Raw genomic sequence first — 25,017 nt, 5'->3', positions numbered from 1 at the left:
CTTCTCCTTTTATTTCTGGGTATACTTGTTTCTACTATACAGGCTGCTTCTCAGAATAGTTCTTATATCTATATTTGCAACTACAAATCTCAATGCTGTAATTTTATGAAATGATTCAAGTACTGCAAATTGCCATTAAAATGTCTTTGGAATTGCAGTCACTGGTCTCAGAAAATCTTGAAGTTGTGCCTTTGAAATATAACAGGACAAAGTCTTAGACTTTTGATTATTCTTGAAGAAATTTGAATTTGTTATTTTTAAAAGCTTGAATAATGCCATATAATATATTGTGTGAATTTTATCATAATCTCCTTTGAAAGCGTCTTGTGACTATGCTATGGGACAGTGGAAGTTTTTATCATAGCATCATAGGATAATTTGGGTAGGAAGTGACATGAGGAGGTCCCTAGTCCAACCTTCTATTCAAAGCAGGGTCAACCATGAGAGGCCCCACCAGGATGCTTAGGGCTTTATGTAGTCAGCTCTAGAAAACCTCCACCTTAGAGACTACACGGCCTCTCTGGGCAACTTGTTCCACTGCTCCATTCTCCTCATGGGGAGATGGTTTTTGCAGGTATCCAGTCAGAACCTCTCAGCTCCATTTCCACCTGTTGTCTCCTGTCCTGCTGCCGTGCTTGCTGTGAGCAGCCTGGCTCTGGCATGTTAATAATCTCCTCGTAGGTACTGCAAGGCTGCCATGCAGAGCACAGCCTGGAAAGTAACAGCAGGAGCTTCTTCGTTAAACTTCATTCTCTAGCATGGCCTAGAAATATTTCCCTTATTGTGAAGGCTATTTAATCCCTGTCTTTTTTGTGAAAGATATTTTTTTCTGTGTAATGCTGTCCTGGTTTTATGTAGCATATGTTAACAGGTCATATGTATCTTGCTGGAAAAGTTGACTCCTTGGCTGTTACCTTTCATCTAAAATGTAACCACTTGGTTTTAGAAAAAAAATCTTCCTTATTAAATTGTGTCTTCATATTTTCAATTGGAATTTACCCTGTCATGAAAAGAAAAATCTACATATCTTGGGCATCTGAAGCATAATTTTTTTGCAAAAGATATTGTATCTTTTGAAATAATTTTGAAAACTATGAAAATGATCTCCCTCTTTGCTCAAATTCTAGTTCAAGGCTGATTTCCCCAGCTTAATCTCATTTGCTTTCCAAATACGGTATATCACATATTTGTGGTAGAAGTAGTTGTAGAAGTGATATGGCATTATTTTAACCTTCAACTGATCTGTAATGAAAAACAGTAATAACTTAGAAAATGGGTAGTTTTTGTGTGCTGTGCTCCTGTAGTTGCCTAATGGGCTAGATAGCAAAGTTGTCCAAACTACATAAAACCAGTTTCTAATGTGGGTAGCTCGTCTGGGAGAAGTGCAAACTATCTCAGGCTTTCTGACTGATATCATATTTGTCTGACATCTGCAGAATGAGATGAAATAAGTATTGAGTTTGATTTGAAAAAGTAGTGTTGGCTTCTTTAAGCAATATTGAGTTTTGTTCATATGTCAAGGAGAAAAATCTTTCAAGTGCTCTTTAATGGAATTGTGAAGTAGATTTTTTATCTTTGTCCCACATTTCATTTTTCCCTCATAGTAGTGTACTTGAGAAAAATTATGGTGTAATTTTGATGAATCAGAGGCTTGAAAAAATAAGCTTCTTGAACTTAAAAGTTACATTTTCCAGTCAACCAGGTATTTTAACAGCTTTGTATTTCCCAGATACAGAATTATAAGGATTCCTAGCAATGTGGTCAAGGGTTTCACAAAATTTGACAAAAAATGATAACACAGATCAGGCATCTGTAGCAAAGGGGTCGGCAGACTTATTTATTAAACATATGCAAATATTTTCTGATTGGATGTTTTATTAATCTTTGTTACACCTATTTTGAGATTGTAATGCCATTTTTGCTTTCAGGATGGGAAACCTTCCTGAACAAACTGATAAGATTTGTCTTTTTAGCTGTGCACTGAAGCCTGAATAGATTAAAATGATTGTTCAGTGCAAAATCAGCTGTGTTCTGAAAATATTAATACACCTTCTGATGGTAACGCATGGTCAAAAGTCATTTAAGAATACTTCACTTTCCTGGTAGAATGGGTCAGAAGTGAAGACCCATGGAAAAAAAACAGTAAAAAGCTTTTGGAGATGATGCGAGTGTGTCTGCATTACCGTCAGAAAGCAACCATGGGAAGAACCAAGTTCCGCACACACCTGTAGAAGGGAATATTACATAAATAATATCTGCTAAAAATCTACAGAAATAGCAGTTTTTGACTACTTTGTTTCACCGAGCTGTGCTAAAAATATGTATAAAACTTCATGGATGTATGTTCAAAGTAAAAACTATAAGCATATAAAATCCAAGAGACTAAACCAATTCAAACCCCATTGGTATATTTTGTTACAACTCAGGTGCAACGAAGTACTTGTCTTTGTATGCACGTAATATGTAATAGAAGTGGTCTGGAGAAAACTGGCTGAGCATTAGTGCCAGGAAGACCTCAGAGCCATGTGTATGGGATGCCACTTCGAGCCCGCACGACAGCCTTTACAGTATGTTCATCCAAGGGCTTTGTAGCTGTAGGGCCAGAATTCTGCGTTGGCTCATGCTTAGGAGCGGCAACAAGGGCCTGAGGTGCCGTTGTTTATATTTTCATAAATAAGGGGTTATAACTCTAGCACCAGGGTGCTTCCTCCAGCTCCTCTTTTGTGGTGCAACAGGCGCGTCTCCCTAGCCGGCCGCCGGCCGCCGCCCGGGCCCCGGCGGCGCCGCGACGCGCCGGCTCCCCCCAGCGGAGCGCTGCGGCCGCCGCCGCCCGGCGGGCAGGGCGCCGCTCGGGGCCCGGGCAACAGCTGCCAAGTGGCAGCCGGGGGCGGTCCCGATTGTATAATCGAGCGCGATGTAGAGGCTCGGGGGAAGTTAGTTCACTGTCAACACACCCGCTTAAAGCGTAATTGTAGCTGTTACTCTTCTCAGATAAGATTTAGGATTTTCATGCTTCCTCATACTTCATGTGCTGGTTTATCTTCTTTTATTCATGTTATTCTAATCAAATTCATGTATTGTTGCAGAAAAAACAAGTAACACACTATTCTGCACTTTTACAATTTCTTCTTAAACACTTTTTGCACTCTTCCATGCCTTCCTGTGAGCATGATTGGGAGTAACTGGCCTTTTTTTTTTGTCCCAGATGCTTTGGTGGGCCAAGGGGCATTTTCACAAGGGCAGTATTCTGGCTCTTCTGCTGCCGTGAAGTGTGCTAACATTGACTAAAACCTGGACAAGTCAGGCAGATGGAGGATCATAACTGGCAATAAGGATTCAGAGATCCTCTTAGAGTCATAGTAAAAAGTGCTGGGTTGTGTAAGTGAATGCCTGAGTACCTAATGGTTATCCCTTGCTCACCTTTTCATAAGAACTGAAATGAAAGGGGGACAAAGGAAATACTATAAATAAAAACACTGTCATTTATGTCCCTAGGCTGTGGGTTTGTGTTGGCTCTGTGAGCCAGCCTCTTGGTTTCTGAGGCGGATGCTCCATCTAGTGGCAATTCTGTACGTTGGGCAGAGGGAAGAACTGCTTGTTCCTGGCAGCGTGGGCTATGCAGACCAGGCTCAGCTCAAACACAGCTGTTACAGGGGCACTTAACTTAGAAACAGGCTTGAACCAAAGCAGCTGCAACCCATCAAAGTTTGAGTCCAATTGTAGGCCAATGAATGAAAGATGTCTTTATTGGTTTCCCTTCAGATGTTCATAAAAGTTTTAATGGAGAATAGCGGTGTTTAAAGACAGGAAAATTGACCTAACCGCTAGGAGCTTTGTATGTATGAGATTATTTCCTGCAAAATAAGGGAGATGAAATTGGCCAGAGTGAGTAGGACTAAATGTGGAAATGAGAATCCCAGTGCTTTTGTAGGTCATTCTGTAATAAAGCTACATTTTTGTTTAGGCTTTCCCCAGTGTTATACTTACATTTTCGCTTTAAAAAGTTATTTCTTTGATAGCTCACAGATCTCCAAATTGATCTGATCATCCATATCTCTTTGATGTAATGCCTAAGAGAAATGTTAGTTTCACTGAATTACTGGGACTATGCTTGTGGTGAGATGAGCTGCTCAAACAAAAAAGGAGATATATTTAATAGTTTTTTGCTGTTCTGATGATGCGCCAGCTCTCCTGAGGAAGTGAGTGTAGAATTAGGCTATTCACAGAAGTCCAAAACATTTATTTAGTAGGAATAGAATTGCTACATAAATCTGAGCTTTTCATGTCATTTCCATTGCTAAAACTGAATAAAGAGCATCTTGACACATCTTCATTTTCATTGCAAGATTCTGTGGCTAAAAATATAAGACGGGCAGTTCTATTTGGCATTGGTTTTATTAGTATGAAAAATGAGTCATTAGCACCTGTGCAGTGATACCAACAGCAAGTAATTCTTCAAGCTTAGTAAAAATATAGCTACCAGCATATAAACAAGTCAGGCTGGGATACTAGTAGCCTTCAAAGTAGGAAAGCTCATACAGAAATGCACTTTGTCATTTGAAGTGCCCACAGACTGTAATTTTAATGGTCATGTTTGAAGAAGCATAGCTGATATCCAGAGAATGAAAAAATAGTAATTGAATAGCATGTGGTCTTGCTTGCCCCTATAGAAACTAGGATATACCAACAAATATATCCACTTTCTCAGCCTATTGAATGCAGGAGCTCAAATACTAGAGACCTTCAGGGTCCTTTGGTATCAGAAGTTGACAAAATACACCATGCATATGTAAAAACTTCACCCTCTGTCGTGAATAGTTTGTAGTAAAACGTAGAGGAGAAACCCACGTAGTAGAAAATATGGTTGTGAAACTCAGAACTTGTTACCACACAATCTTTGCAGCTGTGAAATGGTCAGATAGGGACAGATGATTAATTTATTTAAACCAATATAGTTAAAACTATTAAACAGTGTATTGTGTAAAATGCCTTTATACCAGTATACTTTTCCCTTTTCTTGTCCTGAAACAAAGTCTATCAGCATAAATACCAGTATAAGTATGTATAAAGCCTGGCACTTTAGTATGGCATATTTTGGTTGAGATACTATATGTTGGTTCTTAAAAGGTCTTTAAATGTTGCATTTTCAGTGCTGGAATAGGTAATAATTTTTTTTTTTTATTATTGCAAGTATACTAGGTTAAAAGGTTGCTGATATGCATTATATTTGGATGGCAAGCTTTATTTTTAAGCTCTGCAATTCATAACGCTCATAAACTATCATCCTTAAAAGCCTGGAATTCACTGTCTCTTTATCTCCTTCCCACTATTTGTTAGCTTGTATGTTTGACAGCTCTGTTGCCTCTGAATAGTCAATATTTTTCCCATCCATGTGATTGCTTTCATGTCTCAGGAGGAGATGCATGTATGTTGGGATTGAAATATGACAGTAAAAATAAGAATTGTTCCAAGGTTTTTAGAGCAAAGCTAGTAACTTAAATCATTTTCCCCCTAAATGCTCTAAAAGTCCCTTTAATATAGTTTTAAGGCTGAGATTTTTAAGTGCATAAATCAGTGCAGGAATAAGCTTTCCATGATGCTTTTACCTCTATATCTTTCTCTCTATACTAAAATAAGTGTTCTGTTGATTTTTTTTTTTTTTAATTTAGTCTCAAATGATGCCCTGTCTTGGACCTATCTGAAAGTATGTTTTAGTACTTTCGAAATGAAGTGAATTAATAGAAAATAGAGAAGGTACATTTCAGAGTTGGAAGAGTCTCCAGAGCTCTTTAGACTTGGACTTTTTGGTAATATGAACAGGTGTGCAATTGGGCTGGAAATATTTTTGGGAGCCCTGATTTCTGATTCTGTGTCTTAATCAAAAGTCTCTTGCATGGCCATACAACAATTATGAAAAATGCTGTGTGTGCCTCTGGTTATTCATTTCATTGTATTGGGTTGTCTGCTGAATCATATGCCACATAGTCTGGTGTGCATGTGGGAGTTCATTTAATAAAAATTCTTTTCAGAGCCAGAAACAGCTTTTTGTGTTTTTATAACTTGATTATTTATTTATTTATTTATTTATTTACTGCTGCTACTAGAGCTACTTCTGACTTTTATGGGACATGAAGTACAACTTCTCTAAAGGAATCGATATCTAAAAGATGTAAGTTTTATTTTAGAAGACTGAGCTGGTTATTGTGACTGAAGTCACTTTCTTTTCATGGAAGAGATATAGAGGATGGATTTTGATCCAGTAGTTACCATCTGCGTTAGGCCAAACCTATATAAATGCAACAACTAGGAGAGGAGATGGCCAAAGAACTGAAGGCATCTGCTCTTAAAAGAACCTGTAACAACTGGACATTAATTATTCCCAGTCTAATTGAAAACCTGTACTACCCTTGCCTAACTCTATGATTTTTTTCCTCTCATGGACCTTCTCAGTCACTCTTCCGTGTTAAACTGCTGCCAAACACTTGCTATTTGCGGAGTCGCATCAGTGGCCCAGGGAAGGTGATGTTAGGGAAATTTCTGATGGCAACAGGTTTCCTTAGGCTTTTCTTGTTTCTTGGGTGAAAATAATGGAAAACTGCGAGAAAAATAAGGGTTAGGTTTGGGAGTGGGGTGGAGAAAGGTGTAACGAAACTTTTTTAGAAAATATGTCATGCATCTTCCTTCCAAGGTGTGTTTCTGTTGCCTTGAAATATACAATTCAGTTAGTATAAGTTCAATTAAAACACTTGAGAGTTAGTGTGTGTCACTGAGATAAAGTTCCTTTCCGTTTCTCTGTCCTTGCTTTGATGTGTTTAGGTGAGAATTCTAATTATGACCCAAGAATTTGTCATCAGTTGTTTGTTGTTACTTACCAATCATTTAATGTATTATGATATCAACATTTGCTATTTGACCTGCTAATTTGGAAGAGTTTAGTATCTTGTGAAGTTAATATAAATAGCTTTCAGTCATTGAAAGTATTTTCCATGTCTACCATCTTTTTGACATCAAATAATCTAAAAGTTTTAGCTGCTTGACCCTCCCTGCATATACTAAAGTAACTTTTAATATCTGGAAAATATTTGTCAATCTCTTTCAGCTACAGGAAGCAACCCCACCCCATCCCTTATTATTTGAGTGTATTTAAAGTTGACACAATGAAATACCATTTCAGAACCTATGAAACTTTTTGCAGAAGAGGAAAAGCAGTTTAAGACATTACCTTCAAGATTGTACAATAACCTATCTGTAGCGTACCTCACTGTAATCTGCAATATATGAGCTGGGAAACTGGTTAGAAGCAAATACTGATTCTGAGTTTCCACACGTTTGTAGATGCTCTATCCCAAAATTGACAATAGCAGTATCAGCTCTAAATGGTGATGGTTAATGGATGAATATGTTCTCCAAGTCTAGACTATTGCCATACTTTTTTTTTAATATTTGCAAATATTCTTAGTGCATGTTCATTGCAATTTGTAACTCATTATGCATACAAAGGTTTATTTGCATTATAGTGTGTAGTAATAGAGCCATTATCAGAACCTGTTTTGTTCTTCCCTTTTTTTGAGGGATTTATGGTCAGAAAGAAGAATGTCATTTTCAACAAAATCTTCAATAGTTTTCTCAAATGAAAAAGAAAATCATGTACCCTTGCTGTATCTATGTGGGATAAAGCTTTGCAAGCATTATTTTACTCTTGGTAAATCTTAAAAAAACAGCACTATTTAGTTGGTAATAATCAAGGGGTCTTTCAGAATGGATGGAATAATACTATGGTAAATGCTTCTGCAGCAGCCATCCTGCTTTCTACATTTTCCCTTTTCTTGGTAAGAAAAAAATGTCAAGGGGTTTATTCTGAGAAGCTATGCTAAGATTACATTTATGATTCACCGCATTTGTTTGCTGTCTTGCATCAGACAGTCCACCAGGAGCAACTGAGAAACACTCTGCAGAAAACAGAGAAAGATGATGACAGTTATTACTGTCTTTATTAATCCATGCAAAGTTATTTCTTTACGTGATCCCAAAATGCAAAGTATCTTTTGTTTAGAGGGTGCAACTGAGTTGCTGATGGAAAGCTCCCATGGTCGTATGACTTCACCACCTACAAATAACTTCCACAGTCTGGATTCAGCTACAGAATCAGTTTCTCTGCTTTGCCTCACAACCCAATAAGCAAAAAAGCCCTTGATACTGTGTGTATTAAGCCTATTGTAAATGAAGAATATAGTAAATATGAGATAGAAGTGTCTTTAGAGGCCAAAAGGTTTAATATACAGGATAATCCAAACTGCAGTTATTTTAGGTAAACTGGAGTTACTCTGAAAACAGATTTCAAATTTATCTGTTTACATTTAGTTTGTAAAGAAATAAACAATCATTTGTTCTTAAAAATTATATATAAAAAGTGATGTCTGTGATCAAATATTCTTGAACCTAAACAGAAAGGTGTTAAAGGAAAATGAAACAGCCAAGCTTGGATTTACTCTCTCCAGTGAGTGAATCCATTTTCACTCCTCTGTGAAAATGAATACTTGAAATATTTCTGTTGTGCCCAGTCTTCACATGATAGACTCGATGAGAATTTCTATCTCATGTTTTTAAGGAGTCTTCCACCTCTGTTTTCCTCTTAAAAAAAAAAAAAAATCCATGTTCTTTCCATTGAGCTCAAAAAGACACTGTTTACTTTTCCAGTTGTATTGCACAGACCAGAAGCATTCGTTTGTGCCTTCTGTGGTCCCTGAGAAAAAAACAGTTCAAATAGTACCTTGTTTGAGGGTGGAAGAGATTTAGAAATTGTCTGTACTTTGCTTTAATAAGATTTGAACCTCTGTTTTTTTTTTCCCATGATTGTTTAGAACAAAAACCTATAGATCCAGTAATAAAAAAAATTTGTTGTACAAAAAACTGAACTCTAAAGAACATTTGTGTGAGAATGTCTTGCCTACATGACTGTGATATGAAGAAAGCATACTTGATTTCTAGGATCTTTTTCCAGTTGAAAAATGAGTTATGGAATCACATGATAAATACCAAATGCTTGCAGAATGTCATATACAAAATAGCTATAGGCATAACTTGGTTTTATTTAGCCCACTTTTGAGTAAGATAACAGTTATTACAAAGCAGGTCATACCTCCTTTCTCACACAACCGTGTATTTAATTTATGGTATCCCATATAATCTAGGATCATTTAGAAGTATATTTGTGTATATATAAAAAATATTTTCCAAGTTATTCGGTCAGCATCCATCGAACAGGAAGGCCAAAACAAGCACCCAAAAAGGATGTTTAAAATGCATTCTGTAAAGAATCAGAATTGTCAAATGACATCTCAGAAATAAGATAGAAGCTCTTAACCATACGAGCAGCTACAAATGTTGTCTTTCCACTGGAATAGTGGAACTTGAATTCTGTCACTGATTTAAATGTGAAAGCTTTAATCATTTTTCCGAAAATATATAATCAGAATTGTCTTTGAGACAAATCAGTTTGTTTTTGAATGGCAGCAGCTTAAATTTGCTCACTGTCCTGGAATGCAGGCTCTGGTTCTGGCTGATAAGTTCTAGAGCAAAGTACTCCTGAGATGGTCAAGGGTACCTGTTCAAGGCAGTTTTTCATGTGACTGGGACTGCTATTACCATAGCATGGGAGTGTGTTTAAAAATCAAGAAGTTAACCAATCGCATCAATTTGCAGTGTGTCAGACTTCACAGATACATTTTAAGATGGAGTTGGAACAGTAGTTAAGATTTTTCTATCGAATATCCTGATGTGCTGTAGTAATTCCAAGTACATGCTGTAATCTTCATAGAACAGCTGCAATTTCAGCAGCCGTAGTAACGTTCTGATTTATTGTCATTTGGGGAAGATTTGTTTTCACTTAGGCTAAAATATTTGAAGGCCTTTGGGGTAGGCAGCCTCTCTGAGAAGTTCTGTGGGTTACCAATAGGTTAGAACGAGCCGTAGGTCAGGAAGTCCGAGGAAAGCACATACTACCTGCTGAATTCCCCAGAAGTGACAGAAGTGTGTTGCCCTGTGTTTGCTTTGTTGCTTGTGGCCAGGGTGTTTTGTGCCACAAAGTAGAATTAGTGAGTGGTATTTCTCAATTACTGCTACTGAAGTCACAAATATATTGAACTTGGAAAATCTGAGATGTGCCTAGCTCGGACACTCTGCTTCATTTCTAACAAATGACGAGACAACTTGGGGAGGTATTTACTTGTAAATACGTCCATCTGTTTTTCTAGAATTATCCTATGTCATCAAACAGGTGTCTGATCCGAAAACACATAAGCCATTGCCTCACAACATCTGGTGGTTGCCTGTGATACTCATCTTTCCTGATCGCCTCTTTATGATGATGCTGTTCTTTGAAAGATTTACATCACACCCGGAGGCCTGTAGCTTGGAACATACTGAGGTAATTCATGCTTATGATGCCAAGTCATAGCATTATGTGCAAAATTCTTTCCAGTTATTCAATAGAGAAATAATGTTCCCGCTGTCCAGTAGGCGATACTCTCTTGCCAGTAACACATGTAATACATTGAAAACATTTTGCACAGTGGTAAGTGGAAGCAATTGATTTTATTCCAGTTCGGTTTATAGTATTATTCTGTTAAGAGTCACAGAAAAGTCCGCACATCACTTTTTACTGTTATAAATCTACTATTAAGAGGTTTGCCTGTAGTGGTTAATTCATAAATCCAGACCTTTTCCTGTCACAGGATCCTTTTCATTTTTAAAATCTCTTTTTAAAAGACAGTTAAATCCACAGTTGTGTAATACTATTTCTAAATTTCTTTGTGTTGTCTGTATTTTCATTTGGTTATCTCGGTCACTAAGCATGGTCGTTTATTCTGAGTAGAACACGGAAGCTGAGATTAGATGATTTCTTAACATCTCTTCCAGTTTTGTTCCAAGATCCCACTGATTATCTACCTAAATTGTTCTTAAAAACTCTAGTGGAGGAGATTCACCTCCACTCAATGTCATTTATTGCGGTGCTTCACTGCTCTTACTAGTGTAAAAGTTTTCATAATAATGTGGATTCAGTTTTCCTTCCTGCAGTTAAGCTTATTGCTTCTCATTCTATCTCCCATGGACGCAGAGGAAAGTTTATTCCCTTCTCTGCATCAACCTTCTATCCCTTTAAATAAAATCTCCCTTTTAGATTTTGCTTCTTCTATAAAATAAACCAAATATTTTCAGTCTTTTCTCCAAATCATGTTCTAGATTGTTGATCAATTTTATTGTGTTCCCATCAAGAAAAATGATGCCCAAAACAAGGCACAGCTAAGTGTCTGCCTAGTCCTTAGGTTTACAGACTGTACTTTGTTGTATGTGTGAGTATGATGTTTGGGTTTTTTAACTCTGTAATATTGTTGACTTACATCCAGCTAGTGGTCTGCTGTGCCTTCTGGATCTGCTTTCGTACCAGTCGTTACTCTTCTGGTGTCTGTGCATGTGGTTGTTCCTACATTTGTCTTTATTAACGTGCATCTTGTGCATTTCAGGCAACTCTAGTTTGCTAAGCTCACTCTGGATTCTGTTTTTCTACCCTGATATACTTGCAGGCCTTCCAAATATAATTAATGTATCCTACCAGATATACGCAGCCTAAGTCTTGAATGGGTCAGCTGGTTGCCTGCAGCTATGGAATGGGTCACGGTGTTGGAGCGTCCTGCTCTCATAGGCCTGTATAGCCTGTACATTCATGCTTGACTTCTGAGTGTACGTCTTATTTCACTGTTCATGAGAGCAAGCAAGCACATGGTACTTGTTCCATAAATTTTCTGTATTTTCACTTTCTTAAAGTTTCACTTCTTTCACTTGTCAGAAGATTAAACAACAGAACTCAAATTCTGCTTGAAATATCTGTTTATATAGCTGCATGGTGTGCGATGGATTTGCAAGGGTGTATGCCAGACCAAGTTTGAACCCAGATTTGCTCATTAACAAATATGCATTGTTCCAACTATATCACTTGCCTTTTTTTACTTTGACTTGAGATGGGAGTATCTAAAACATCAGATTACAGGTTTGGTGGATGCACAAAGGTTTGCTTCTCATTTACAGATAATCCCTGCTCTCATTTGCCCCAAAGCAGGCACTCTGGTTAAGTATCAGAATTGAGGCCAAGGCTTGGGGATCAAATAGTCACATTGCTTTCTATTCGTTCAGATTTCAATATACACAAACAAAATCCTTTGACCCTTGCAATTCTACATGAAAGTGATATAATATGTGCAACAAATAGGAGACTGTGTATCATATTTCACCAGCACTTGGTTTATTTCAAATCTGTTTTATTTTTAAATGCTTTGAGTCACATTTTAGTTCCACCTCCATTCAAAAAGCCTGAGCTATATAAGGTAAAGTGGTTTGTCCATCCAGAATGCATCACTTCCTCTTAAGGGTTGGTAGGTTAAACTAGCTTCCTGTGTCTTGGACATATCAGATACTGTTTTATGCCCATTGCTTAATATGTTTCTTTTGTGGAAGTATTAAAGAGAAGTAGAGACTTTAATTATTCTTTTTCATACCCCTGAGTTTCTGAGAATCTGATCTCTTCTGTTGTTCAGCTGATGCCCATATCTACTGCTTTGCATTATGTGCCACATATCTGAAATCAAGGAAAGATATTGAAGAGTAAAATTATGATATCTGAATTTATTCTACAAACTTGTACATGCGTGTTAGTATCTCCCAGATATCTACTATCTTTCAAAAAGGATTTAAAGGGAAAAAAGTATGTATGTAATGACGCTGGTTGAGAAGGGTGGAATAAGAGTTTCTAATAAGTAATAAAGTTTTTCCTTTATTACCATATATTTGGAATTCTGCAGCTCCTGACCTGACAAGTTATCAGATGCTAAATCTTTTAGATATCTTTTGGGCTTTTGAGGTGCTGCAATTAGGTTGAAACCTTACAGGCTTATTGTACTGCAATTACAAAAAGCAAACCAGGAAGGTGGTAGTGTCCTGGAAGGAGACTGCAACTTTCTGTGGGTCTCTGAAAACTCCCTGAGCAGTGGTTTGGAGGGCAACCTGCACAGCAGCACTGCCTGTGGTAGACGCTCTGTAAAGATTAAGCCTCTGCCAAGATCCTGAGATATCCTTGTGTTGATATAAAAAACATTTGTGGCACAGTATTAAGTATGTTTCACTGTTTTTTAAAGTTGTATTTGTGTGGAGGTACTAAGTTACTGCAACTGTACACCTTATGTAATAACCAGTTAGCCTTTACTAGTCTGATACTGAAAATACAGAAAGGAAATCTTTAATGTATCTTAGAGCTTGCTTAATGAGGGCTTTTAAAACAGTTTTGCTTTACTCTCTTCAGCTATGTGCTAACACCCATTTGACTCCGTTCTGAAATTGATTTAAAAGCGAGGATTAAGTGTCTGCCCCTCAGCAGCCCAAAGAAGTGAGAAAAAGGGATATGGTGGGATAAAATATATTCCCATTAGTAAAGGAGTTTCAGCGGCTGGCATCCTAAGCCTTCCAGACAGAGCCAGTAGAGGTGTCAATGTCTGCTTGCGATGAGAGGTGTCAGAGGCTTGCAATGCCTTTGAGGAGTAGGATAACGAAGGTGTAACAAAAGGATCATGGCATCCCAGGAAGTGCTGGGGTAGCACTTACTGATAGTAATTGTTAAATAGCACACCATTTTTCAGAGCAAGTTTTCCCAGTGATGTATTTGTCATTATCATTAGCTTGATTTTATTTTACCAATGTCTAATAGGGATGATAATTTTTTAAGTCATGTTAACATCCTGATTGACTGGGAGTTGGCTTTACCACTCTACTATGAATGTGATGTGGAGAACAGAAGAGAGTATATGATGTATTATAGCAATCAAGGTGGAGAGGTATATGCACTGTATGTTTGTTTAAAGATTTCATTTTGGTTCTGGCAGTTTATCTAACATTAGCTAAATAACGAAAACGATTGCACGCACAGACAGCATTCAATTTGAAAAATTGAGGCTTTGGGCGGGGAGCGCAGAACCCAAAACCGTATCTAAATTTCCTTAGCTCTCAAGACCCTATCTTTGTTCATACTTTAGCAGAGCATCCTAAATTTCAGGACGAAGGAGACTTAAATGCAAATTTTGCTTATCATGCCTTCTTTGTTCTGTATTCATAATGATGAGAGTAAATTGAAAAGTACATTGCACTGATTTCACTTTGTTCACAGAGAAAGCCCACAGAACTCAGTGAAAAGTGTGCAGTTAATTACGGTGATAGTGATACACAATGCCTCTGACAACATGTGCATATATATTATCATTGTTTACTTTGTGCCCAAAGTACTATCTGCCAAAACTGGTCAGATTTTCCTGTTAGTTACTGCCTAGATAATCAGTGATGGGGTACCACCTTTCTCATCTTGGATGGTCTCTCACTGTGCATCTCTAACCAGTTCTCCAGAAAAAAGTACAGTTTTAACTCCCAGCAGAAATGCTAATCAACAATCCAGAAACAACATACTTTGACCAAATAACTGTACAACACAGAGTGGTAATTAATAAATTTCTGCTTGCAGATCTCAGCCACAAATTGTGTTGCCAGTATTGTCACTAATCATTTGGGTAGGATGAATAGGACTCCTTATTTCAAAAATTAGGCTGCTAATTTGCTCCATGCTGGCCATTTCAGTGTGGGAAATCATTTTTCATAGTGTCAAGTACTTGACAGAATATTAGTATGATATGTGCAGACCTTTTGCGCATTTACAAACATCACCCAAATATGCTGTAACCTAATGCTGCAATACAATTTTTTTTCTGCAAATTTGATACAGATATAATCTATAGAGTATATGTAATTCTTAATGTGGCTTGACAACATCTCATTCAGTTGTCTTCAGCTGGAGTCATTCCATGTATAACAGTTTCCTTAAAAAATAAAAAAGGCCAAAGTAGGCATAGAGCATGCTCTTTAGGATGTCAAAGTGATGCTAAGAACTCTTATGTTCCCTTAACCCCCCAAGAGAGAAGACCTTGAGAGCATTTTCTGCTTTGGTTGTCTGTCCAAGCAACAGAATGCGTGTATCTTCACATATGCATCTTTAGTGAGCATTTAGTTTGTGTTTAGAATTGTGTCATTTTGTCCAGAACTTGAAATACAATTGGCCTCAAGTATTTCTTTGTTCTAAGCGCTCTCTATTATGGCCTTCTACTTCTAATATGAAACAAACAACCACATAAGAATAACATTTTTTTTTAATGATAGTTTAACATCCATAGTACAAACAATAACTTAAACAATGTAAAAAATAATTAAATAAAACCTGAGGTTCCAGCCCTCATACAAATAATACAAATCTATAAAACAAAGACAAGTTTAAAAAAATAAAACCAGCATATCAGTCTTAGGGAAAGAAGTAGCTTCCATACAATGTTACCTAGATGAATGGACATTATTTCTGACATTTGATATCTGCAGTATTCAATAGGCATTGATTGACTAGAACTTACAAAAAGCCTTTGAGTACTTAGATCCTCTTCTAGGTGCATACATACATGTAGAGGATTAGACTTCAAAAGGGACCCAGACACCTTCAAATGTGACCTGGAAGTCCAGTCAAAAAAATATACTATTTGCTTCTTTGTGTCACAGTCCTTAAGTGGAAAGCATTAAGTGTTTTTACGCTGATACAGCTACTGTTGCTATCCCTAAGATTTTACATATAGGTTGGGACTACAGGACTGAGCCCCATATGCCAAGTATTGCTTCAGGCTAGACTTTAGTCCTGCTTTGTGCATTAGTGATAACTAATGCTGATGCAATTTATTTCACTTCATAGTGCAAAAAGGCTTGATTGCCCTCTCCATACCGGTTTTAACAGGTTAGGTTTCTAGGACTTCAGTCTTGGCATTCTTCAATGTGATGTGGGGAAGGAAGAGTTTTACACTGGGTCTATGTAAAAAATGTACATTTGAGTTAAATAAGTTAAAACTTTACCAATACTTCTGGACCAAAGACTGGTTCATAAATAAAGCAGGCAGATAACTTGATATGTATAGTATTGTGCATGGGAATACACATTTAAATGTTAAATATTTTAGTTTCCCACGGAGTGGTTTTCAGGTAATTCAGAGTAGTTAAATAGTATGTCACTATGTCTCTGCATCAGAAACACTAATGAGTGGCAGACCACGTGAGCATTTGTGATTAAAGCCTCTAGTGAGGAATATACGTGACTCAACTTCAGTGACATCTGGGACTTCAGTGTCCTGGCATCAATATAGGCTTAATCTCATTTGTTTGGTGCAAGTACTTTGACTCCATATGTGGAAAGAAGGTCATTTTGATTCAGGGAGAGAACGACTTTTGGTATGTACTGCATTCATAATGGAATCAATCCAGCTAAGGTACTGAGTAACTCTGGTGTAGACGCCAGGCTTGTTTTTCTTTGCACAGCCATCTCCCCAGCTGACAATCCCATAAAGCGTCATCCTGCCATTGTGCTCGCAGACCATGGGGCCACCAGAATCTCCCTGACCATGGAAAGAGAATACATTAGCTTGTTTTCTGCAGATGAAGCCTTTATCACAGGGTCCCTGTGATTATTATTTTTCTCAAGTAAAAATAACTAGTAAACACGATGAGTCAAGGTTTGATTTTTGACAACATTGCATAGATGGAACAGAATGCTCAGCAATTTGCTGCAGTTAGAACATAGTCTATAAGTCAAGACATTCTCCATTCCACCCTCGCTGGGCACAGAGGGAGTGGTCACCTTTCACATAGCCCTCTGGACTACATTTGTAATCACAGATATTAGGTTAGTTACAAAAAGGTCAAAGCCAGCATGCTTAGTTGTGTATCAGAGAATCAGAATCAGTTGTCTTCCTGCCTATTGGCTGTACTGAGTTCCCTTTAACTAAAGGGAGACTCTTCTGGCTAGCAAAATTATAAGATACCAACAATTGATCAGTGCCACGTAGGGGTTAGGGTGAAAAAACATGAATCTAAAATAGTTTTAGAAAATAAAACCAATTTTTACCTTGCATGCATCAGTTTTCCATGTGGAATCTCCAGCACAGACCATGTTGTCAGTAACTCTGATATTATCGTAGTATTCATGTGTGCATTTTGTCTGTGATATTAAGTTCACATTGGCTGACATCAGTCTTTGAGCATAGTAAATGTCATCTGCAAACAAAGGAACTATTTAGACTGTTTTAACACTCTAAGAGGAAAAAAAAAAAATACTGCAAGAGGAAAAGTATACTGCTAGTCTTCAGAAAAGAAATGATGACCATTCCAGTTCTGTTTTGAGGCTCATATTTCCAGTTTATACAGCATTGTTTTACTTTCAGACTTATTAATATTAAAAGTGAAAACAAATGTTCCAAATGCAAACTACTTATCCAAAATTCATCCAATTTTTAGAGAGAAAGAATTGGACAGTTTTTGGAGCTAAATTCTATACAGATGTAGTCCTTGCCTAATACTCCAACATAGCTTTCAATTCTTCCCCTCCTCACTATCAGGCCAAAAAAAAGGCTTTTTTCCTCTTTTAATCTTGGTTTACTTTTGATGGTTGAAAAAGTGAGAAGCATAAGATATAGTAAAAACAGTCTTTCAAAAAAGATCTACATGGAGAACACACAATAGCAGCAGGGGGTCTCTGAATCATTTGCAGATCATGGTGTAAAAAACAGCTTGTTTACATGCCCAGTTTATGCAATTGTGTTAATTTTATGCAATTGTGTTAATTTTTGCTTGAAACTAGTGGATCTTGGTTGTTACTGGTATTAACACTCACAAATGCAACTGTGGTTTTTAAGAGTGACTATAAGCAATATTGAGTGTGATGCATTTCAGAGGAGGAAGACCACAGGGTGTAGGGCATTGCAGTAGTACGCTATTATGAAAACTATTTCTGACTTTTAGAGGTAAAGCTGGATACTCGGTGTGCTATGCTTATGTACACAGTATGAACTATGTGGCTTCAATGTACCATTCCGTAACTACATTGTGCCTTGCTTTTAATCTTTTGAAGAAAGAAAAAAAGACTTCACTGAAATCTGTAAAAACAAAGTCTAGAACAACACAGCTTTGGTCAAGGTTTTTTGTTGTTGTTGTTTTTTTTTTACCTCTAAGACAGAGGCTTTATATACTAGGTAGAGTAATGCTTAATAGTTTGCCCAGTAATATTTCAAATATGAGACTTCCATGTTGCTTGAATACAGCTTTGATAAGAGAAATTATTCACTTACAAAAATCCTGTTTCCCATAGCCAGAAATTTCACACTGGGTATTGTCTGGTAGGTAGAGGTTCTTCTCTGGCAAGCAGACCATTCTGACATATTTGGTTTCTACAGCACACTGTCCAGAAGTTGTCTTTATTCTTATCAAAGCTAAAGAAAAAAAAAGGTCAGAGCAGAAAGAGTTAGATTTGTAAAGCAAACTTTTCCCTCATGAGTTCTTTGAAAATGGAAGCATCTGGTAAAGCGAACAGGAGTAGTTGTAATTACATCTAGTTTAGTTATATCTGGTTGCCCTCATCACTTAAGGAATGAGGCTAGTCATTGCAGTGAAAACAAAGTTATATTTCCAGCATTGAAATGGGCAAACATTCCAACTTGAACTTCCTTCCTGGAAGGATGGCGGGGGGGGAATAACTGGGGGAAAGATTTCTCTCAAAAGGTGTTTTCAGCCACCTCTTGCTGTTCTAAGACCTCAGTTTCCTGACTTGCTGTGAAGTGTGGCCTCTGTTGCCCTGCTGAAGAGGGGGCAGTTTCTACTGTACCACTCACCAGAAGGGTTTAAGGAACTATTATATGATTTTGTTGATTTAGGGAGGGGCTTGTGAAAGCTATGTTTTCAGGATTAGTTCAAGGTAACATTTAGCTCATGTGGTACCTGGCATGGCATTCCCCTAACGCATGGGGAAACCTGTGATGTGTATGCTGTGTCTTGATTTACTACACATATACAGTGTGGACTCTGCAGAGATATAGTGTAATCTCTGCTCCACAGCAGAGGTTTGGGGGTACTGTGCTCCTGGCAGAGCAGCAGTACTGCATGTATATCAGAAGTCCTGCCCCATTCTGAATGCCCAGACCAGGTGTGCATGCCTTTCTGCTGACTGCCAGCCACCTCCACTTAGGAGGATGGCAGGAATGGGGTGCTGCCACCAGTGCTTATTCAAGAGCTATGCCTTGTGTAAGTCCAGCAGTAAGACAGGCTTAGAGCTGACTGTGTGCCAGGTAATGCATGGAACTTTGTATCTGAGATGTGCCGCAAACCAGCTTTATGTAAGTGGAAAAAATCTTGCTTACTATGAGCTTAGTTTTCTAAAGCACCTGGCTCCTGTTCCCCTTCATCTGTTTTTTGGTTCTAGTTATTTTAGTGGAAGTATATCATACTCATGTAACCTCCACAACTATCCTTAGTGCTCTGAAGGCTCATTTTAAGATGACGCTTACCAATATCGTTCTCATTGCCACCTGTCTCATCTGTAAAGTCAGGGTGAGAGATGATGTTATCCACCATGAACACTTGTTCTTTATTATCAGTAGCATTCAGTATGGACTTTCCAAGGAAAACTTTGTAGGCTGATTTGTCTTTTGACCTGAATGAAAGACAAGAGATTCATTAAGACTACTGAGTCCCAAGAGTGAGGTCAAGGACCATTGACTTCTGTTTCATGTTTAATATTGACAAGAAAAAGCACGATTTAGCTATTTGGCTTTGAAAGATGATCCAATATTCTAGACCCCCGATTTGCCATTTTAAGTCAATATAAAGTAGATGTTCAGCTGTTTTGAGCTGCACATCTACCTGGCTGCTGCTAGTGCCAGGCATTGGCAATGAGTTCTTCTCCAGAAGGCTAGGAGAATCAATTTTCCACAATATATTACTAGATGTATTGTTCTTAACAGCTCATCACCTTTCAGTACAACTTCTAAGTTTTGGGAACAGCAACCATAGCATGAAACCCTGGTTCCAATTTGACTAGGTTGTTTAAATTGCATATCCATCAAAATAGTTGCATTTTGCTACAGCAAGTCTATCCTAGTAGGATAGATTTTCAAGGGTGTTGAGCTTTGCACAGTGAGCATTGCCCAAAGAACTCAGTTGACAAAAGTTGAAAATAGGGCCAATGCAGAACTATGAAGTGCTAGAACTTACTGAGAATGGAAACAGTGTGCTGCTGTAAGCACCCAGCAAGGGTCAATGAGGCTGCCACCACACAAAAAATGGTCGATGCCCTTTATGTTTTGGAAGATGCCAGCTATCCAAGGCTGAGACTCAACCTCTGCACGGCTTCCGCTAACAATCTTGAAGTACTTACTGAAGCTCCTTTGACCACAAGTGGGCTCTGTGAAAGAAAGAATTTTGTTGAGATGGGCTTACAACAGGCAAGTTGCAACCTTGTCCTGAAATCAGTTGTCTTGAAACAAATGTGGCTTACCAGTTTGTGTGTGACACTTCTGTATATTGCAGGGAGTTTCTTGAATGCTGAACCCCTTTTTGGTGTAACACCAGGGCCTGCTCCTTCCATTGGGGTTTCTGGAAGATAAAGGAAGTGTTCTTTTCATAAACAGCTTGTAAATGCTGGTATATTAAAATTCCGACCGTTCTGAAAAGGATAAAGATTGCAAGATATGCCAAAGAAATGAGTTTACAAGAGGACACCTGTTTGATCACAAAATTGGAAGTTCATTTTGTCATAGCTGGTACTTCTTGTAGGACCATTACTGTAGCATTCTGGGAATTTTGCAGTACCATCAGCTTCACCGAAAAAATGAGAACTCTAGATACTTCAGAGAGCCAAGTTTCAAATATTTCTAATCAAAATTAGTCTCTGGAAAATTGTAGTACTCCTTTAATCATGTACCATCACTAGAGGCACTTCTGGGAATATATGACAATAGAATTGATCACATGAGAAGTAATACATTATCTTACCTGCAGTAATTGTGCTTGCCTAGGCCAAGTTGCAAGGCATTCTTCAAGTCAGTGTGGTAGCTACCCCTCCTGATTACTGAAGGAAGGTCCCATGGCAGACATTCCTTTTCTGTTGCAATTCCTCTGTAGTCCTCACCATTCTCCATGTAGCATTTGTTGTCAGTGTCTGCAAAATAAATTTCAGCTAGTGTCATGTTCTTGTTTATAGTTGTTCCGAGATAGAAATAACCATGTGGATCCATATAATAAAACAAAAAACATTCTGGCATTGCACTTTAAAACAGATAATGCAAAGTCCGGACTAATTAGTCTGTATATTCTTATTAAATTTGTTTTATATGAATTTTCTGCACCAAATATCTTATGCTTTAAAGCATATATGTTACTTTTTTAATGATTTCAGTATACATCATAATATAATCAGTTATTCCTGCACTTCAGGACCCTCCCAAACAAATTCATTGTATTTTACAAACTGAAACATTAGTGAAGAGGCAGGGACAAAAAGACTTCAGAGATCATGACTTTGCTCCGCTAACCTGTTTCTCTTTCCCCCTAATCTATTAGTATAAAATGCTATAGAATATCTAGTCCTACTTTTATCTGTAGTACTTTCATTTGACATTTCATATTCATGATTTTCTTTTTTTAATATCTTTTCAATAGAGTAAGTTAGTATTAAGCAGGCAAAGATAGCTACTCTACCAATTTCGCAGTGAATTCCACTGTATCCTTCTGGGCATAAACAACGATTGATCCGGCTAAAGAGGTAATAGGTAATGCAGGTTCCTCCATTTAAACAGTTGCAATCTGCAAGTGAAAGACACCATGGATCAGAGTTAAAACAGTCGATTAGTACTGCAAAGTGAAATGTAGTTGCAAACTAAATGATAGGTGATAGGTGTTTAGGTAAGATTCTTCCCTCTTTTACGAATGTGCTAATTGCAGGTTAACAAACTTGTTTTAGAGTAAAGTGGAACTGGCTGATACTTACCCTTGTGTTCCCATCTGTGTTTATGTGGTAGCTTGTAGTACTTCTTGGTGTAAGCCTGAAGAAAGGGAGGAGGAAAAAAAGGCATATATAAATTATTTTTAAGGAAGTAGTTTCTTTTATGATATTTTATTATCTGCTAATTTTTGTACAGCTCTGATGCCTGACATTATGGGCCCAAACTCCAAGTGCATGACAATCCCTAGTACATACCTTCTGGTTCAACAGTTTAAAGTTATGTGCACAAGGTTACCAGCTGAGCCTGCTCTGTGGAGTGTGCTTGTGAATAGGAGATGGAACTGTACTTGAGCAAACCAGAAAGGAAGAGAGAAAACAAAACCAAAGCAAACCAAAAAACTGGGCCAGTGCATCAGGTCAACACTGTGGTTATATTTCTGCTATAAGGACCTAAGCAGCTCTCAAGGGTCAGTGTCCCTAAAACTGAGGGAGGAGGTCTCCATCCCCACCTCTCAGCCACCAAGCAGTGCAGCAAAGATGCAGCGTAGATCCAACTCCATGGTTGTGTATGGAGTAATAGCCAGTAGATTTACACAACAGTAGATTTTTGCCCTATATTCCATATCATGCCTCTGGAGGATCTGAAGCACAGGCTAGACTTTTACTCCCATGGAGAAAGAGATAAGATTAGGCTTTCCCAGAGGTCAAGTGGGCTAGCCTGAGCTAAAACAGGTCATGGTTACAGTACAGTTCCATAATTTGGTGAATGGTTCTTCTGATAGATAGCAACTGTCATACAAGTCAATAGTCAAAATATCGAGTCAGATCTGTTGCTCCTTTCTTAACATCACACTCTTTCAAGTAGGGGAAAATGGGAATTTAGTTAAGGCCCAGTATCAGCCTCCATGAAAACCCAGTGAGCTCTTGGTACTTGGTGTCCAGGTTTGAATTGCGTTAAGATATAAAAGCTACTGCATGATGTCATTCCCATTTGAACTCTCTGGAAGAGATCTTAATGTGAAGTGGAAACGCGGAAGAAAAAAACAGAGGGTTCAAAATGTTTCATGGAGATATATATGCAGCAGATGCATAGGTATCTGCAAATGCAGCAAGAAGCAGAATGCTAGCAGAAAGTCTAGTTCACTGTCCAAAGCAGAAGTATAGTCAAAAAACAGAAGTGGTTCCAAGTAGCTGGCCTCATTTATTTCAAAACTTACAGAATCTAGTCGTGTGACAAGTGTGGCCAGAGTTACTGTGCAGATGATGAGTAACTTCATGATGTTAGTTAACTTCTCACTTTGTCCCTCTATCTGTATTATTTTGATTCTGAAAATAGAAAAGGAAATCAGTATCATGTTGTAGCTTGGAGTATCAGCTTGCTCTTGATTCTGTTGTATTCATTTGATTTGAGGACATGTTGCACAATTCAGTTGACAGAAAAATTAAGAACTGACTTAGTCTGGACTATCTGCTTATTATTCAGTTGTGCACATTTATAAAGCAATTGCACATTTATAAGTGTGCAGTTTTGTACATTTATAAATACAATCAGATTTAGTATTGTTCAAATGAAGCAGAGACAAGGAAATTGGAAAAATCCACACATTAATAGTTACTACAGTGTAGACTAATGCAGTCAGTCTAGAAATTGGCAGATTTATTTAGTTGCTGTGCAGTGGTATGTGCCTATTTAACTTGATATTACGACTTTTTAGCAAGATTTCAAGAAGCACTTAACATCCACATTTAGGACCAAAGGATCTGAAAGGGAAAGCTCCTTTTCTTTCCTAGTGCCTCCATAGTTGCTGACTGGAGCTTGTTGACGCTGGGCATCTGTGTAAGCCTGGCCACCTCATTTAGTGCCTCTGACCACTGCAAACTTTTGAAAAGCTGGTCTTGAGGTTTCCTCATTTATTTATAATATTATAACACTAACAACATATTCCATTTCTTTTCTTTATATGCAGCTGCCTCTTGTAGCCAAGCATGCATAGCAGTCTTTCAAAAGTGACAGTTAGTTTAACTTGTAAAAGTGATGGGGAGGGAAAAAAAGCTATGAAGTGCTAATTTGCATTCCCACCCCCTTTTTTTTTTAAATTTTTAGTCTAAGTCAAATTTATTTGGGAATTTATTTTTTCTTGGAAGAAAAAGAAAGTGTCTTCAGTTTCAAAGAAGAGAGAAACTGAAGATGTCTGGGAACTTTGGTTATATTTACATTAGCAAGTAGTGCAATGCAATAATTTAGGAGATGGCATGCAAAGCAGAGTTGGCACTGAAGACCTGCTCTGCACTGTCTGCTTCAGAGTTTGGTCCCATGGAATGAGCACCTACTGATACTTGAAATGCATCTTTCAGTTTCATTTGTTCAAAAGAAATACAGTTTAAGAGCTGAAACCATTCCATGATGTGACCCAAAGCATGGGGAGTGGAGAGGATTAGTAGATTCATTAAAAAAAATACAGACCTGATCCAAACCAAAATGCTAACATAGATGCACCCTTTGCTTATAAGGGATGCAGATTTCATAATGCAAAAAAGCAAATCATGCCTCAGGTACTCAGACATGTACTTTTCAAGTTAAGTTTATATTGCAGTAGATTTTTTTTTAAACTTAAACTCTAGTCATATTAAGACATTAACATATTTGACAAACATGCAAATAATTTGTCACTCCTTACTATAATTACTTTCTCAGGCCCAACCCTTAGCATCACAAATAGCATTACAGCTGATTTCTTTTCAACATTATATAACATTGCTAAAATCTGGGACATAGAACCAATCTTTGCATTACTAAAAGATTACATTGCATGCGATTGGGAGTTGCTTTGATTTAAAGAGCAGTCAGTGGATTCGGTTGCTCTACTGGACTGGCACCTGGCAGTCACGCTCCTACCCCGTTAGGTTGCTAAAGGCATTATTGCACTTACCAGCCCCGGCGAGGCAGTGCGGTGCGATACCGAGCAGAAGCTACTGCGGCAGGAGCGGCAGGCGGGCGCTATAAAGGCCAGGCCGGGGCCGGGCCGGGCCGCGCCGGGGGCGGAGCGGAGCGGTGCGGGGCGGTGCGGCTGGCCGGGCCCGCTCGGCGGCGCCGCCCGCCTTCCAGCACCGCGGACTGCAAACGCCTC

At 38.1% G+C, this 25,017-nt stretch overlaps 2 protein-coding genes across 19 annotated transcripts in view; one reads left to right on the top strand and one right to left on the bottom strand.

The window, feature by feature from the left end:
* CAMK2G (calcium/calmodulin dependent protein kinase II gamma) overlaps positions 1 to 25,017 on the top strand; it is a 278,435-nt gene that overhangs the window by 44,303 nt on the left and 209,115 nt on the right. For 16 of the 18 annotated variants that reach the window (XM_068950422.1, XM_068950439.1, XM_068950442.1 and 13 more), the window contains one exon: positions 10,277 to 10,426. The exons of the other annotated variants lie outside the window; for them this stretch is intronic. In XM_068950422.1, coding sequence (XP_068806523.1) covers positions 10,277 to 10,426 — 150 coding nt within the window. The remainder of the gene's footprint in view (positions 1 to 10,276; positions 10,427 to 25,017) is intronic. 18 annotated transcript variants of the gene reach the window in all.
* PLAU (plasminogen activator, urokinase) lies at positions 15,219 to 24,892 on the bottom strand. Its single transcript, XM_009671207.2, has 11 exons — positions 24,820 to 24,892; positions 23,107 to 23,215; positions 21,935 to 21,989; positions 21,646 to 21,750; positions 20,941 to 21,106; positions 20,444 to 20,541; positions 20,161 to 20,350; positions 19,455 to 19,600; positions 18,243 to 18,383; positions 17,024 to 17,172; positions 15,219 to 16,514 (listed from the first exon to the last, which is right to left on the bottom strand). Exons 2-11 carry the CDS (start codon positions 23,164 to 23,166, stop codon positions 16,320 to 16,322), a joined length of 1,305 nt encoding a protein of 434 aa, XP_009669502.1. The 5' UTR covers positions 23,167 to 23,215; positions 24,820 to 24,892; the 3' UTR covers positions 15,219 to 16,319.

This window comes from Struthio camelus, chromosome 7 (assembly GCF_040807025.1).
Source record: "Struthio camelus isolate bStrCam1 chromosome 7, bStrCam1.hap1, whole genome shotgun sequence".
Taxonomy (NCBI): domain Eukaryota; kingdom Metazoa; phylum Chordata; class Aves; order Struthioniformes; family Struthionidae; genus Struthio; species Struthio camelus.
This window is presented reverse-complemented; position numbering and strand designations above follow the sequence as displayed.

Excerpts from the sequence above, each read along its gene's own strand:
- PLAU (XM_009671207.2), bottom strand. The coding sequence starts at position 23,166 with ATGAAGTTACTCATCATCTGCACAGTAACTCTGGCCACACTTGTCACA. Across the intron at positions 19,601-20,160 it reads GCACACTGTTTCCATTCTCA|GTCAAAAGACAAATCAGCCT; the intron begins GTAAGTTCTAGC and ends TCTTTCATTCAG. Across the intron at positions 16,515-17,023 it reads GGAAAACTGATGCATGCAAG|GGAGATTCTGGTGGCCCCAT; the intron begins GTAAAAATTGGT and ends TTCCATGGTCAG.